This window comes from Dermacentor andersoni, chromosome 1, assembly GCF_023375885.2.
Source record: "Dermacentor andersoni chromosome 1, qqDerAnde1_hic_scaffold, whole genome shotgun sequence".
Lineage (NCBI taxonomy): Eukaryota > Metazoa > Arthropoda > Arachnida > Ixodida > Ixodidae > Dermacentor > Dermacentor andersoni.
The window spans coordinates 131,501,427-131,518,958 of record NC_092814.1 but is presented as its reverse complement, the minus strand read 5'-3'; the positions used below and the strand labels follow the sequence as shown (position 1 = coordinate 131,518,958).

Genomic DNA, 17,532 nt, shown 5'->3' with positions numbered 1-17,532 from the left:
GAAAGCTGCTTCTTGATTTGAGTAACTCCTCGTGTCTACTTCTCGACGTCGAATAGCGGCTTAGAGCAATAAAACTCTCCAGCTCCTAGAAACTCAAAAACACGGGCAATTGCATGTTCTGGGAAACCGTTGCGCTGCGTTGTATCTATTGTTCAGCCTTGTCATAGGCCTTAACAGACCAATTTGACTGTGGTATGGTATCAAGCCCCAGTCTCGGCATCTTGGTATTTCCCAAACCGGGATTGGAAGAGAGGAAGGGATAGGAGAGAGCATGCAAAGGGAATGGGTCAGTTTCATTTCGGTTTTGTTTCACCTTCGTACGTTTTTTTCTGGACCCGCCATGGTTGCTCAGTGGCCCTGGTGTTGGGCTGCTGAGCACGAAATCGCGGGATCGAATGCCGGCCACGGCGGCCGCATTTCGATGGAGGCGAAATGCGAAAACGCCCGTGTACTTGGATTTAGGTGCACGTTAAAGAACCCCAGGTGGTCAAAATTTCCGGAGTCCTCCACTACGGCGTGCCTCATAATCAGAAAGTGGTTTTGGCACGTAAAGCCCCATAATTTAATTTTTTTAACGTTTTCTTCTGGCTTTCTTATCTCTCAGTAAAAACCTTGAAGCACACCCGAGGCACGGAATTTCGTCGCATTCAAAACATTACATGGCATTACCTTAGATCCCAAATTCTACGCACAACGTTATACAGATACTGTGTCACCAACTACCATGGCTCTACTGCGCGCAGGGCGGTATCAGCTGTAATCTCCCCGTTAATCGGCAACGGAGGTTATTCAACGTCATAAAACTATGTAAATTCAGAGTGTCGCGCTATTTTCAGCTTACAGTTCACTCGAGAGTATCGCGAAGGTCAACGCGCGTGCTAAGTTAGGCAGGAGGACCGTGACGGCGCTTGCGGGGCCATGCCTCTGGCGAACGTGTCCAGGTTGTTTCACCGCCGCCTATTTATGAGGTTTACGTCCTTGAGCGTCCGCATACGCGGGCGGGTTTTTCCTGGAAGAGTGTGAATACGCCACGCTCGCGTTTGTCCTGGTCGGTAATGCAACTATCTCGCAGCCACATCGCTGGAAAGGGAACACCTGCCGCATTTCCTCTTTCAAGAGCGGTATCGCTGTTTACAGGACGCGTGAATATTCGTCACCACCATCGTCTCCTAATGGGCGCAATCAACTGTGTCAACATCGTAGACTCCGTGCCAGACAGTGTGTTAGCACCGTATGCACAAGACTGACCGGACGCTGTTTCTCACGTACGTGATGAGTCTGCAAATTACAGTAAAATATGCTGAATTATTAAGCGAGGAACACTTCGGTTTAAATGTTAGCCGAAATTCACCGATTCTTCTGGCGCATGAGCTCACTTGCTGCGGCAGCAGTTATACTCCGCCGACTCACCTAGACTCCCTCAACTGTGTGCAACGTCCACAAAGAATGACGGCACGACGATGACTACGGCGGCGTGACGATGGCACTTCCTGTACTGACATCTATAAGAGAGCTGACAATGGCTGCTGCGCTGAGCGCCTTCAATTGCCGTTCCATCGCGCATAAACTACGCTGCCGTTAGCATACTGCCTACCGTTGAACTAAAAGTAGACGTACAGACGCCGCCACTTTCCAGGACAGCGTCAAGCGTTCTTCAAACCTCGCAGAAACTATGCCAAGCATGAGAGTTACACGACTGCTCCGAGGTGCCCGTCTTTTATGTACACATTTCCGCAATGGCATCAGTTCTATCTTCAGGGGCGGCATTTGTCGAAATAAAACAGGCACTCGCCTAAGGTATGAAATGAAATAAAAGATATAGTCGATTATGCATAATAACGGGCGGCCCTTGTTTCTCTCGAAGTTCAACATTCAACAGTTCGCCTGACGAGTTTATTGAACTCGTCAGGTGAAGGTGATGCATACAGTCGTGGCAATGGGCAAGGTTATATAATTATTTGCCATATGCTGACAGTGAAGTTAAAGGTTAGGAGGTGATGAGGTTGTGGGGATGGCATGACGGCTGCACGACAACGACGACTACGGCACACGCCGCGACGGAATGGAACGTACGGAAGGCCAAAAGGGCCTACGGGTGGATGGGTGAGCAACACAAGCCCATTAGGTGTTGACTGGGAGCCAGCTGAAGAGTTTGGCAGCTACTTTACTTTCCTTAATGAGAAAATACAATTTAAAATGAAGAAAAATGAAATATTAATTGCAAAAGAACACTTTTAGCGCGCGGAAAGCACTATTGCATACTTGCAAGAGAGAAAGTGAGAAAAATTATTTTAGACAATAGCACACCGAACGCTAGTTGCTATACAAACCCAGCTTCTACCTCTCAACTGCTCTCGCAGTAAAAAATAAAAACACAATAAAGATGAATAATAACGTTTTTCTCATTAAAAGGATGCGGACAATGTAACCAAGGATGTCTGTCCCAGGCATGCTAATCTACTTCTTTCAATTATTGCGGCTAGCGTGAACTCATTGCACAGAACAATGTGAACTCAATCTCATGCATTGAAATTATCGAGTAGAAGCGATACCGTGTCCTCTAGAAGGTCACCTACAACAAAATTTTCGGCTGTGGGAAAAGCAGTCTTTAGATACAGGGTGTTTCAGCGAACACTTTTAAAAATCTTCAAGAGTTGCCTGTGGCAGATATCACAATTCTAGTTCACGAGCTGGTCTACTCGAAGCGGCGCACAATACCTGCAAAAAAAAAAAAAAAAATGAGATACAATATCGACTGATTAAAGGGACCCTGAAACGATTTTGACGATTTTCTACAAACGTACTGAGTCGTTAGAGTAGGTCCTTATAATCAATAATTGACGCATCTAAGTGCTCCACGTAAAGCGTGTACTTTATTATAAGGTTTTAAAAACGCACGTCGCTGCCGATCGCAGCACACTGCGCGGCGGAATTTTAAGCCGCCCCTACCCATATGACGCAAATCTCCCATATGACGTCAGTGGGGCGAGCTATCCTATTGGCTGACCAGGGCGCGTGATCGATAGTTTTTCCAACTTTCTGGTAAACAAATGATGTTCGTAATAGTTGGAATGTTAGTTAATTTGTTTTTATAAAAAGAAAGTAACATAAAGGGAATGCACAAGGACAATTTTTCAGTACACTTAAGCACTTCCGGCACACAGCAAGTGTCATCTGCTTGTGTTACAATGTGCTCCGTCCTTTACGAGAGCTCCGCCATCAGTGTCGGTCTGTCTTTTCGCGAGCGCTATTATTCGACTTTGTTGCGTTGTGGACTGCAAACATAGCGACTGGCAGTATGTCAAGCTGCGACATCGTGTCCCTCTGCAAGCCAGTAGACGAGCGGACTGGCTGAAGCGCATCGGACTGCCGCTATCCGATCGGCGCCAGGTTTTGCGCGATTGCGGCCGTCACTTTACACCGGAAGATTACTAACGCAATAGCGTTCCGCGAGTCCGGTATTAGGGTAAACGCTAGCGCAAGGGTACAGGGCCTGGCCGTGTCCCCTTGCGTGTCGTTTCATGGGATGAAAAGACGTGTAAATGTGAGTGGTCGGCACGGCGCAGCCACCTGGTGGCATATAGCTCAACCAGACAGAGTATATTGCAGTAACAAAACGTATTTGTTGCTGGTGTAACTTTTTCGCTATAGTGTAATCGTTAACACGTTGTTTTTGTAAATGGTTAAAATTTTTTGCACTTGGTTAGAGCAATATTAGCTCTTTCTTTGCCTGGTTAAGCTCTGCGCCAAGGGTGGCTGGACCGTGGAGACTGACCAGGCAGCTCACGTACATCTACGCTAAAGTTCCTTCATCAGCTTGAGCTTATGCCTCTACCATTCCGACGAAACGTGTGCGGTTACCGGAATACCAGACACGTTCGGCGCTGCGACAGAATGCTCGCAACGCACGCTGCTTCGATAGTTCTCACTTGGGGTCGAAGGACAAGCGGCTAGCGGAGAGATTTCGCGCGGGCGGGCTCCAAAACAACCGGAAGTGGACGATGTAACGTCGCATCGTGACACAGAACCAGTGAAGGCGGAGCTTAGCGCCGATTGCTCGGCGAACGTATTGAGGAGGAAAAGCATGGCTAGGGAGGAGGGTAACTTGTAACCGCTTGTAACTTGTAACGTAAAGAGAGCTAACGCCGTTTCATGCACTGAAGCACACAAGTAACTGGAGCGCCAATGCAATTCTCCGCTAAGTTCGGGAATTTAGTCTCGAAACTGGTGTCATCTTGAGAATTCGTTCCAAGTGGATCCGCCTTGCGAAGTCCACTACTAGAATTTGTAAATTGCAATGTGGGTCATAAGATAATTAGGTAAAAGTTAATTAGTGAGCTAACGTTAATTAGCCGATTTTGCATTTCAATTTTTTTTGCAAGTAGTGTCCTCCGCCGCTTCGAGTATACCGGCTCATAAACTAGAATTGTGATATCTGCCACAGGCGACCTTTAAAAATTTTTGAAAGTGTTCGCTGAAACACCCTGTATAGTATAGACAGAGAGCAACATCAATGCAAAATTTTGCGTTTGAAGCACCAGCGGATGCATCCCGAAAGGCTCGCAAACGTAGAGGCTTTTCATACCGAAGCTACTACCTGTCCTGAGAGCTTCTCTGTGAGACATGTCATGGCGTCATGCCTACTTGCGACAGCCCGGCGCCAGGAGAGCTTGTGCAGTCGCTGGAGTGCCGTATTCGAGAGCAGCGCGTTTATACGCAGCCTTCGTACAGTGTATTGCCACCGTAGAGTCATTCATTCATTCATTATTTCATTGAGTTTAATGTCTTAAAATAACACAAGGACTCTGGGCGACCTCGCAACGGGAGGCTCCAGATTAATTTTTACTCTGTGACCCTTGAACGAGCTCTCTTTCTGTTCGGTGCACGACCGTTTCCGCCTTTCGTCCCCATCGGAATGAGTCCGACCCTACAGGCAATCGCACTCGTGACCTCTTTCTTATATAGCAGCAGAACGCCGTTATTGTTGAATCTCTGCGGTAGATACATGCCACAAGGTGCACTTGTTAGAAACGTTCCCGAGAGCTCGAAATTAAATATATGTTAATATGTTCCTGACGTCCAGAGCCTGGAACATCGTGAACTCATCGAGAAACGGGGCCTACAAAAAGAGACAATGAGCAGGCCTGCTGAAAAGGTGATGTCGGGAAAATTACGAGGACGAACAGACGTAAAAAAACTTCCTTGGGGACACAGAAATCGGTCCTGCAATATGTAGCGCCGCATAAAACGAAAGGTACGCACCAAACGGAAGGTACAACACATTAGCATAATTAGTGTTATTAACTTATATGTATTAGTAACATTACAAGCTTATGTCATCACGTGTGTGGAGCGCGTGCCCGGCGGGAGTTGTTACTGTTCCCTTACTGAATAGCATATACTCAAGGAAGTGATTGGCAAGTAGCCAAGTTTCGGAACGCTACAAACATACGTTAAAGTCAGAAAAAGAAAAACAACAAACGAAGCTAGTGAACACGATGGCACAAGAAAATAAGCAATGATTAAAAGCTGCCGATGTATTTTTCCTTGCAAAACAAAGAACCAGGAATATTGCAGCTGAGACATGCGTCAGTGAAGCTGTTGAAGGAAAGGCGAGCGGCGCTGTAGCTGCAGGGGAGGTGAGCAGTGCCAATGCATAATAAAGTTTGGAGCTGTCATCAAAACCACCATTAAACGAAGACGAAATTGCAGGAGTGATTTACACAGGGATGCTCGTCTGCGAGCCCGTGCATCTCAGACAACATCAAGACCTCATTTCAGCTCCCGTTAATATGACGTTTCTTCTCACTCCGTCCTCGCGTATACCTCACACAACATCAGCATCTCATTTACTCTTTTTGGTTCTGCTTATTGAGTGGAATCTCCCAGTCGCATATTATTACTTTCCTCACTATCACGGGAAATGGGGTAGCTGCCGCCTTTGTGCGCGTGAAAGAGAACTGGCAAAGGAAAGGAAGGAGAGAAGTGAACTAGGCTCAGCCTTATGCTAGGCTCAACCTGGTTGAATAGAACTAACTCAGACTCACTCTCAAAAATAAGTTGAATGCGATTAGCATTCTGCATTTGCTAGCCCCGCTGTGGTATGCTGCTATCACCGCGATTGCATGAAAGCTTGAGCCACTGGGTATTTGGTCATTCTTGACCAATGCCTCAGAATGGGTATGTAGACCAACTGAGACTTCAAGATGCCTTGAGCGACGGTGGCTCTTCTTGCCTCTTGTCCTGCTTGATCATTCATGCGTTGAGCTACAGAAAAGTGATCAAGTCAGCAACAGAAAAGTCAAGAAGTCTGCTACAGAGAAGTGCGTAAAGTACATTCCACTTGGATCATCTTGTTCAAACATTACCGTCATTAGCGTTTTCTTTTGCATAACATTCACAATTAACATATGTGTAAACAACAAAGAAAACTCGTTTAATACCTTTATTAAGGTATATTAATGCCTAACTACCTCGCGTGGGCTTTATGCGTTGGGCAACGTGCCCGAAGCAATGGAAATCCCAGAATGACCACTACATATTGCAATAAAGATGTGGTGTGTCGCTACATTGCTTGAATCATGATCGCATTAACCATGGTGGGATAGGTTCTGCCTCAATTTTTTTTTTTTAACTTGGGGCTCGCTCATACGCAGGTTCACCGAACGCAGACTCAGCGGGGCTCAATAGAACGCACACTCACCATTAACAACCTCAGCCTGGCTCATTCTGACTCACTGAGGTTGACTCATATTCACAGTCACGAGTCTGAGAGAGCCCCAGTGAGTCCGAGTGGGTGTATGTCGGAGTCTTGGTGAGCCCAAGTAAATTCTAATAGGTATGAGTCTGAGTCAGTCGAGGGGAATTCTAGTAGGTGCGAGTCCGAGTCTGCGTGAGTCGACTCATGAATGAGTTTGCTGGCCTAGGGAGTCCGGTTGACTCCGATACACTGACAGCGGACAAAAATATGAGTGTAGAAGCAGAAATAGTGCACGCACGCGCACGTAGGTTCAAGGATTCTTCACTCAGTCACAAGCGCTCACTAGACCTGTGGAACAGAAAAAAAAAAAACGCTGCAGCACTGGTGCCGTTTTTGAGCGCTAACGCACCAGACCGCGGTGCTAAGATTTTCTTCCCTGCTAAAGTTCGATCACCTAAAGGCCTCAAAGCGATGCGAACGATAAAACTTTCGTCGTCGATGGAAGGGTAGTGTTTACTTTCATCCTAAGGTTTACCCTGCAGCATAAAACGTGTGAAGCATGCATCTATTATGTAGACAGCTCAGCGATTCAAACGCGATAATCGACCTTCATGGCGGCCGGCGCTCTTTGCGCCACCGATGAGTGCTGGGCGATCGCTGTAGCGCCAAATGCCGCCACAATTTGTTACAAAGGCCCTCGCCTTCATCGTATACCACAATGCATCAGTTCACTGTCCCCACCCCAAATGCGCTGGCCGCCATGCGGCTCGATTATCGCGTTTGAATCGCTGAACGCTCTACATGTATAGTTTGTTATGTTCAATGAAGTCCAACAGGGATATATGGTGGGGGCCACGGAGGTCATTACCATATATTCACAGATAGCAGCCAGTAGGGCGGCTTGGGTGTATCCCAATTTTGGACAGGTAGTGGCGTCTTGATGAGAGCAGTAGAGACATGACAGGTGCTCCAGGTTTCTTCAGAAGCAGAAGTGTTGCGGTTAGCACTGTCACGGTGACTACATCGGTTAGTAACGTTTAAACTAAAAAAAAAGAGGGGGGGAGGGGCTAGAACGCCGCTAAGAAGGGATCAGTTGTCTCTTCATCACAGAAAAGCGAAGGTCAGACATCTACAAACCGGACCCACAATTGTTGTTCTTATTATTATTATTATTACGTCTCTCAATTGTGTGTTATTGCTGTGTTGTTGTTCATCATGCAGCTGTTTACCCAGTTCGTTTTTGTCTCTTCTCATTCTATATTTATTACCCCATAACTCTTGGTCCTATAGTTGCTTTATATTTTATAGGTTTATTGTGTGTTTGTTTTTTTGTACACCAGCACCCAGACCTCACTGTTGTTCCTGGGTGCATTAAAAAGAATGAATGATCAGATGCACGGCATTTCTGGATTTTATTTTCTTCTATTTACTAGCAACGCTGGTTTCTGAATTGTGTCTTGGGAGAGCAGAAGGTGTGACGATCTGGCGGATAGAGTGAGAGAGAGAAAACAAGAGGTGAAAGGCAGAGAAGTTAACCAGATTAGGTGTCCGGTTGGCCACTGAGCAGATTGCAACATGTGATTGCGTCCACTTAGTTAACGAACTCTGCGCAGAAGATCGCGCAGTTGTCATTAAAAAAATATTTTCAAAGCTGCCAACACGTTGGACATAATATACTTGTTTTGCCGTCTTGCTTTAGTTTTTCATTCTTTCTGCCTTGCTTGCAATATATCAGATGGGTATCGTCATTCATCTAAGGTATTACAGCTAGTATATTTTTTTTATTTCTTAGTGCACACCATTTCGACACTTGAGAGCAAGAAATTGTGAAGTCCCACGACAACTCACATGGCCAACCCTTGGTCACCTTGAGCTTGCCGAGCCTCCCTCTGATGCCAAGATTACACCATTTAGCAGGTATAACTTTTCAAAAAAAAAAGTTCCTCTTTAAGATGCGAACATTCTATCTCCGGTGCCATGATTCTTTACATGCCAGAATTACATGCCAGAAGTAAAGGAACATAAAAAGACTGCCTACCCTCAAACGACTTTCCCAGTGAGTTACTCCCATAACGGTAAATGCTTGAAATGCAGTAGGTACGAAACTGGCAGCTCCTCTTATCACTGATAACATCACAGAAACTCCAGGGCACAATAGCGTCACGGTTTCAATGGTTGTTTATATCTTTATGAGAATACACACGACACAAAAGACAACATCATGGGGGTGAGATATGATGGCAGGGGGCCACAGGCTTTGGACCCGAACATGAGGTGCGTTCAATGATCAAAAAACGAAAAAAAAGTAAACAACGAACCATGAGGGGCAAAATCGTCCGTAGATCTTTCCTTAAATATCAAGAAAGATGACATGAAGTACCTCTCCACTTTATGAAAGTTAAGGCAACAAAACCAGCAACTCTTATTGCCTCCTGCATGTAAGACACGATACACTGGAAGCTTCACTGGGCTTTTACCGAGTGATGTACGTACGCCGTCGTCACGAAGACAATCCGAACGTGCGAGTTCCGCAAGGAAGCGTCGGCCCACTTCATTGGCCTTGGCCACTAGAACGTCGTCACCTGTCGACAGCAAATGTAACTACCCACTTCGCCAGCAGCAGTGCTGCAGTCTCAGTGGTTATGTTCACTTTCGACAGGTGTCGCATGCCAGTTTGCGGCGCTCGAAACGCTGTCTCGGTGTGCTCGGCCTCCAACGACCAACCCTCCGTGACGTTGGCAACTGCACTCTTCACAAGGCAACTACCACGAGGCGGTGCGTTCGGTTAACTCCATGGTTATCTTTTACGGCAACAGCACTGCTTACTCTAGCGCAGCAGTTCGCAATAAACACATCAAGTTTACACACACTGAGAACAACGATGATGTTGGTTGAGACGGCGCTCTCGGAAGTAAACACACAAAAACGCCTGTTAGTACTGCAGACGCCGGCTTTCTAATTCAGACGGCGCCAGTTTGCACTTATTCCAGTGCAGTTTTTTATAGATGCACTTATTTCACTGCATCTATCATTATCAAAGAAGCGTAAACGATGTTTCGCGAGGACTCATAACATTCATTCTCTTACTTTAAGCATCTTGATTATTGTATTCATCCTGGCGAATTTCGCGCCACATTTCTGTTTTTGTTTTACGGATTGGAGATGGAAGTATTCTGAAATCTACTCTCTATAATATATTTTGAGTGATTATTAACAGCAGCAGAACTGTCCTCAAGACTGGACAAAACAACATTCGTGGCGGCAGACGTTAAGGTCAATATGTTATGATCAGTAATGAATGGAATATTTACCTAAAGCATATTAGATAATTTCTTAATACCATTGGACGATATGTTGTAATTTCCAAACCGAAGCAAGCCAGCATGTTAAACAAACGGACGAAAATGCACGGCGAATTATACACCTTTGCCTCAGCTAACATTTATGCACGCTGCAGGTACATATATTGCCGTAAAATGTAATGGAACAGCATCTTTCCGAAAGTCTCTTTCTTAACTGTTATATTTAAAGGATTTCTGGCAAATGCGATTTATTTGGGCCGCAATTACAAAATTTAGTTAATATATAATCTCTAACATCTTGTCCTCGTCTTAGCAGTTCAGTGTTTTAATATGATCTATGAAAGTCTTCCCTGAAACATTTACTAATACATTGCATCAGTACATAAATATTTTCTCCCACCTTCTAATTTCCATTCATTTTCTACACATCTGCACAAGCAATTGTTTCTAGAATTTTTACGTCTGCCGTAACCTTACATACGACATAGCAAACAGAGAATCCTAAATAATAAATATTAGTAAATAAGGTTATCAACAGTCTGTTTGACTAACCTTGCGTAATAACACGATTGTAGACTACAGCGTCGTGTTTTGCTTTACGAAAGTTGTTTTACATGCACAACATCCAGCACTAATGCACAATTATTACACCACCGTTTAGGGCTAGACGCAGGTTAAACAAAAATAAAAGAAAAATAAAAAGATAAAAGGAAGGAATCTCAGCGCAGAAGGATTGTCAGTTGGGCGAATTGTTAAGTTGTTATACTAAAATAGCTTAATTCGAATAATTGCCAGCCTACAAGTTCATAGATTTATCAACCCGATGTTTTAAATTGTTTGAACACATAAAAGAACACAAAAACAGTATTTAAAAAATATATATATATCTGTTATTATTGCCATTTAATCGGTAGCGATGAGCTGTTCAAGAAGGATGTTGTGGTCCTGAATCCACAGCGCGAGAGGGAAAGACGGACGGAATGAAAATCGCACGCTTCATGTCCTTCAGGCTGTATACACTTAGCATGACCCACCAACGGGCCCGAAAGTGCATTATGATATTTTCTCGTATTTATTTTCCTATAGCACTTAAAGCTTATTGTTTTCATAAGCATTCTGTACTAGAGAGCTGCCGTCAGGCGAAGGTGATAACTGCACTTGGTATGGTGCGCATTGTTATAGTGGGCGGACTATTTCAGCATGGATGATACACGCAGAAAGTTAACAGGGTACACTTCATTCTGTGGAAGTGTATCCAGGCAACAGGCAACGTCATCCTAGTAGTATGTCAAGAAAGAACTGAGATTAAAGTTACATCGATGAATAGGAATGTTAATGAACCAGTCCCAATGCACTATGTTCTCCAGGCTATAAATACCCTCGTTTTAACATTATGTAAAGCGGTCAGTTGAATCAGTCAGAAAGAACGACAATAAACTTGATTGAATACTTCTATAGTACACGGATACTATTGCTTATTTATTTGGTTGATTGTTTGTTTGAGTGTTTGTTTTGTTTTGTTTTCCGGTTATGTCAGAGGCAAATATTACAGGTTGCCTAATAAACTCATGCATACACGTATTGTCCAGGAACTTGATTAGACACATAAGTTTAGCGCTGCTACTTCCTGATGTGTTGCCGTCTGCTGAAGAGCTGTACCTGAATAACAGGCATAGTACCCGCGTTACATGTTGTCAAGAGAAGTATTGATTAGCACTTTAACGTATGTTGTATAAACTATGACCACAACAAGTTGCATGTATCATGCTGTGCGAACTTCTTCGTGTATCTGTACCAGCATATATTTGTCAGTTGCAATGCTGTGTAACAACATAAAATGTACTTCCACAAAGGGATGACTAAGTATCACTTTAAGGCACTAGGTACTGTGATAACACTGTACAACTTTTTGTAGCGCGAAAAACGGTAAGTCATATCGCCTTTTTTCTAATAAGGTAGCACAGTGGTGGTTAGTTTACAGTGTGGTGATAAATGGCGACCGGACAGTTTGATCGAGTAGAGGGTAGTAAAATGTGAAACAAAAGATAGGAACTCGATTCTCATAACCGTTGCTTCTGTGTTTTAGAATTTCGATAGGTCTGAGTGGTGTCTGTCGGGATTGTTAAGGCAAAGTGAGAATATTTATTCAGGCGTTAAGCTGCTGAGCATTGACGTTTCTGAAAAAGTGGGGCGCCGATGTTACTACGCTACATAAACATTGCGCAAAATGCAGGAACACGCGGTCGTAGCATAAAAGAAAACTGGATAAATATTTCACAAGCGGCTGTTAACAATGGCTACAACCTCTTCCAGGCGCTTTTGGTCATCCCCTATCCACGTAGAAACCATTTCGGACGGAGCGCCGTTCTGTGCTGCGCCCTTCGCCGGCGCGGCTTTGCGTTCTTTGAGATCCTTCTGTTGCGGACTGGAGGGCATCAGCACCATCTTTTCCAGTCGACCCACCGGAGCTTCGCAGGCCACGAACACGATGAAGCTGAGCATGCCGCTCAGCACGAAGGCTCCAAGCGACAGCAGCACCTGAACAGCGCGCGACCCGTTTGTCATTTTCCTAAACAGCAAGATCTATACTTTCGTAAATATTGTAAGCCGACAGAAACAAACAGGTGCAAAATACATGCAACATAGCCAAAACTATAGAAGAAGGAGTGAATTGATTGGCAAGCAGACCGCTGTATAACGACTGACAAATCCAACGACGTCGCAGGCAGTCTGGTCGTGGAAAAATGTGTACGCCAAGTGCCTTCTTTTCCGGTACTGTAAGAATTCTTAAGAACCACTTGTAGCAGCAGGAAGAATAGCACTGCTTATGCCTGATTGCTTCCAGACATTATCATTAGAAAGTGATGCCATTATCGGGATTCCTACTAAATAGAAATGCCTAGAGCACTGACCGACTTCGATACCGTTATTGAAACATGTGCCGTAAACAAAATTAATACAGTTTCAATTACTGAAGATTTTCTATTAGCTAACTGTACACTCTAGTTTGTCGAGCAAATATGGTCTATCTCCCCATATTGGACAGCCTAACTGGTGGTAGTGCTTTATCTGCCACAGCCGTTTAATGCGTATGCACGTAATTTTATTAGGCCACAAATTGGGTCATATACTCTCTCATACACTTCAATCAAAGTGTAGCACATATGCGTAGTTTACGGAAATAAGCGTTCTTATTTAGCGAGGACCGTCTTACATTCACGTTCTCTGTCAGCCATTCCAGTGGCATCAACAAGGGGGTCCATGAGCCAGTTTCGTGAGATTTATCTGTTCATATCGATTATCACAATGTTCCGGCAGCTCCTGTTCCTATTAACTTTTCTTGCGTTAAGATGGCTAATTCGTCCCGGACCAGGACGAATTTTTCTTCAACTACGAGTCTTTTCTTTCGAGGAACCCGTACGGGCTTCCTTTGTAACAATTGCTACGATTTGGTGGATGTCTCATTTTTTCCCTTAACAGCTGATTAAACGTTGAGGTTCTGAAACAGTTGTGCACCGGCCAGGTGTGCGCTCGTAGTTAATTTAACAATATGTTCTAGCCAGCAGCTCCGGACTGTCTCCTGCTGCTAATGCTTTACTATAAGGCCGTATTTGTTTCTAAATGGTCAGCAACACACCACGAAATATTTACAAACGAAAGCTTGCTATGCGAGAACGCCCACAAGCAAACAAACATCACACATGTCATCTCATTAGAAAAACCGGTACGCTTTCGGCATTCCGGGCGCATACGTACTTCCAGCATACGAGTTGGATGCTCTATCACGATGCTAGCATTGTGGTCGAGCCGCGGCTGAGGCCTCAAGCCGAGGGGGAAATTCAGCCGTAATGAGGGGTCGGCTGAGGCCATCGCTGGCACCCTGATAAGTATATTCAGACAAATATTCAGCTAACGCCATTTGTTTGCACATTAAAATCCTTTGGGAAGGTGAAGCAAATCACACTGTTAGCTAGCGCAAATACTATAAGGAAAGCGTGCACTAAAACAACCAACGCGCAAAGCGCAAACACGCCTAAAAATGGCACTATAGGGGTGTGTACTAAGCGAAGTCCATGACCAGAACGCTGCTATGCGCTATACCTAGGCTAGCAACATTTCTGTCCATCCAATGAGCACTAGCACAGCTCTAAGGGGGCCCGAATATTTTACTGCTGCGAAGTGCTGTCACGCTGTGCAGCGAACGTGCTTGCAGTGTGTTTATATTTTGAGAAACATCCTCAGGTAATTACACAGGGTGTACAAAAGCGAACTAACCATTGTAAAGTTCCCTACGAATGTCCTCTCACGGGCCAGGGCGAAGATGAAATAGTAGAGGGGCACGTGGATGCAGTAGATGCCGAACGAGAGACGACTCAGAGGAACCAGCGCCTTCCAGGACAGAAATCTCGACACCAGGCCTTTTGCGGAATGTCAAGCAAATACAGCACTCATTAAATTGAAGCAGTAATCGTAACATCTTCACCGGACACAACACATACTTCTCAACAAGGACAACTTATAACGAGAAAATTGGCGCGAAGAAGGACACGCAACGAAGTGAGTAAAGAGACACACAGGGTTGTTAGGTTAATGTAGCCGACCACAAAAGTTTACGGATTATGCGAGCGTGTGCAAAACGGCCTCTCCGCAACACTTCCGTTATGTCAGCAGCCGTCGAGAGTAGCGCTAGGCTGGAAATGTGGGCTTTTGTTGTTCGCCGGCGTGTCTTTCTTTTCTATTTTTTTTTTGTATTGCTCGGCGCGAGGCTTCTCTAGCTTTCGCTTTCTCACGCGTCGCGTTCCTCGGCAGCCGTGGCGACGCGCTTCCGTCACTTCCGGCTCGAGTCATATTGGAGCTGATATCACTGATACTAGCCGGGTGGGCCGCTGGGCTGCGCGCTTTGCGTGAGAATCAGGAAATGGAAAAACGTCATGAGGCGCCAGAAAATCGATACGCCGGCGAAAAAGAAGAGCACTCATTTCCGGCCTAACGCTACTCTCGAAGGCACCTGTCGCACGGCTAGGTGGCAGTGTGGCATGGAAGTAGAAGCAGAATACACAGAGGCACGGGCTCGGCGTGGGTCCGTAAAATTGTGCCGTCGACTGTACATTACTGTAGAACGCAGTGATGTTTCTTGTAGTGATACAGTTTCTTACATCACACCAGAATACACGAATGCGCTTAGTGGCTACAGCTATTGAAGAACTGAAGGCATTTAGGGTTTTTCGCAAAGGGTAACTAGGAGCGCTACAACGTAAAGCTATTCCAAACTTTTCTATTCCAATTCTGCAATCAGCCCTCCGCGATTGGTCAAACACTTTTTTGGACCACTCCCACTTCACCTATCTGTCCCGCGACGTCACGAAAACCACGATAGCTCACATCTGATACGACGTTTACACACTGATTATGCATGATTGGACCGAAAAAAAAAAGAAAAATAGTTATTTCTGATTCGATGCCTTTTTGCCATTACACCTCGCCTATTGGCCAAAAGATTGAGGGCTGCACTAACTTCATCTGCCTGTCACGCGACGTCACAAATCGCGAAAACTCATCGCGTCCGAGTGACGTGTACGCGTTAAACATACATTAATATGCCGAACAAAACTTAACTACTTTTCTGAACAGCCGCAGGCTGCCCCGTTCCGAAAGGAATAACAGATGGCTGCCGCCGATCGCTCAGGCACTGGCTACTCGCACCTGCCGGAGAGCATGTGTTTATTTGCGTACGATAAAGCTTCTTGCGTGGCCGTGTAACGTTTTTGAGCACTTTTGACACGTTGACGACCTCGCTCTGCCAACTCTTCTTTGCTGAGGATCAGTTTTATGCAGCATTCTTAACCTTCCGTTGCATGCCGCCGCCATTTTCGACCAGCCACCGCAAGCTAAGTAAGGGAAAGCGGACCAATCGCAGACGCCGGCACCACCCTCTTCATCCGATTATCGATGTTCAATGTACTGGCTCGGCCTCATCGAATCTCTCCACTTGAGCGTGCTCCTGGCCTCTTGTCAGCCAATTAGATAAGACAAGCAGCTCAGTGTAGGCGATGTTATTCCTTTTTAAAGCAAACAAAAGCGACCTATAATTTAGAAGAGCGTTCTCTTCAGACAACGCTGCGGGTCACCGCCTGATGCTTGCGTCGGTGGTTACGTAAATTTGACGTCAGAAGATTGGAATAGAAACACATTAGAATAGTTTTACGTTATAGAGCCCTAGGTATCTTACACAAACTAAAAGGAATTACCTGCATAACTTATTTTATGAAGAAGTAATGAAAATGAGTGATCGTATATGGCGAAGGCTTAATAGTGTGCTCAGCCGTTGGAAGCAGCAGAAACGATGCGTTGAAGAGTGAATACTTGACGACCAACTGCTTTTCGGAAGTTATTTAGCCAGCTGTTTTAGCGATTACCGTAGTTATCTTAATAATGCGAGTCATAATACACACAGCTTACGTTACGTTCAATCGACGGGTCATGAAAGCACGTTCTTAAAAACAAATATCTATAAATGAGATTCATAGCATGTTTTTGTCACTGTGAAACAGCAAACGTTGTGATGCAGACGACATACAGATGCGGCCCATAAAGTGCATTTTAGATATTCTGTCCTGTCCTTAAACACGCATGCAATCTTTCTTTCAACTGTGGCCAGTTCCGAAATGCGTGCACATCGAAAAAGTCAGCGTAGTCTTTAAAGGTGGTGACGAAACCAAGTTATCAAACTACAGGCCTATTTCTGTCCGGCCCGTCTTTTTGAAGACCCCAGAAAAATTAATTCATGATAGGGTGGCAGTCGTTCTGCGGGAAACATAGTATAGCCACGGCTTCTCAGTTTCATTTTAGAAACAGCAGCTCAACTGAGACCACACCCCTAATGCAAAAAGAACACATTTTACAGGAAAGCGAAGGCAAGATGCTGCCTCTTGGTGTGTTTGTAGATTCTTCCAGGGCATTCGACCGCATTAATCATGTAACGTTACTAAAGAAAGCCGCAGTTTCGCCCGAAAGGCGAAGCTTAGATTGCGATAGCAAATTAGTGGACAGCTATACAAATAAGGAGAGCAGTTTTATTGGCCGTATAAAGTTGTAATCATAGGCATACTGACTAAATTACCAAGCATAGCGTCACGCGCGCGCAAGCAAACATGAACGCATCTCACTCGATGACCGCGGGAACTCGCTGTCAAAACGCTGAAGTGAGTAAGCGCGGCAGCAGCAGAGAGCGAACTGACCTTCGCGCTGCCGCTCGCATCCCCCCGCCCGCTGTAAAACACGCCCCCACCTCCCCACCCCTCCCCCTGGAGCCTAGCGCGCGACGAAAGACGGCGCACTTCCTCCCCGCTTTCCTCCGTTGCGTGCGCGAGATTCAGCCGCCATCGTCGGCTCATCCTCGCAAGATTTCACTCGCACACACAGCATAAACGGCGCGCGGCCACGATTTTATCACCCTTGGACTTTATGCGGAACCTCACAGCGACGCCGGCGCCGATGGCAGAAATGCCGCTGGAGTTTCCATATAATTGC

General features: G+C 45.4%; 1 protein-coding gene across 1 annotated transcript in view; it reads right to left on the bottom strand.

Moving 5' to 3' along the window:
• Positions 1 to 8,860: 8,860 nt before the first annotated feature.
• The window catches only part of LOC126545878 (nose resistant to fluoxetine protein 6-like), a 46,762-nt gene continuing 38,090 nt past the window's right edge, over positions 8,861 to 17,532 (bottom strand). The window contains exons 14-15 of the mRNA XM_050193906.2: positions 14,278 to 14,420; positions 8,861 to 12,540 (exon numbers count right to left, since the gene is read on the bottom strand). Coding sequence (XP_050049863.1) covers positions 12,277 to 12,540; positions 14,278 to 14,420 — 407 coding nt within the window. The 3' untranslated portion in view covers positions 8,861 to 12,276. The remainder of the gene's footprint in view (positions 12,541 to 14,277; positions 14,421 to 17,532) is intronic.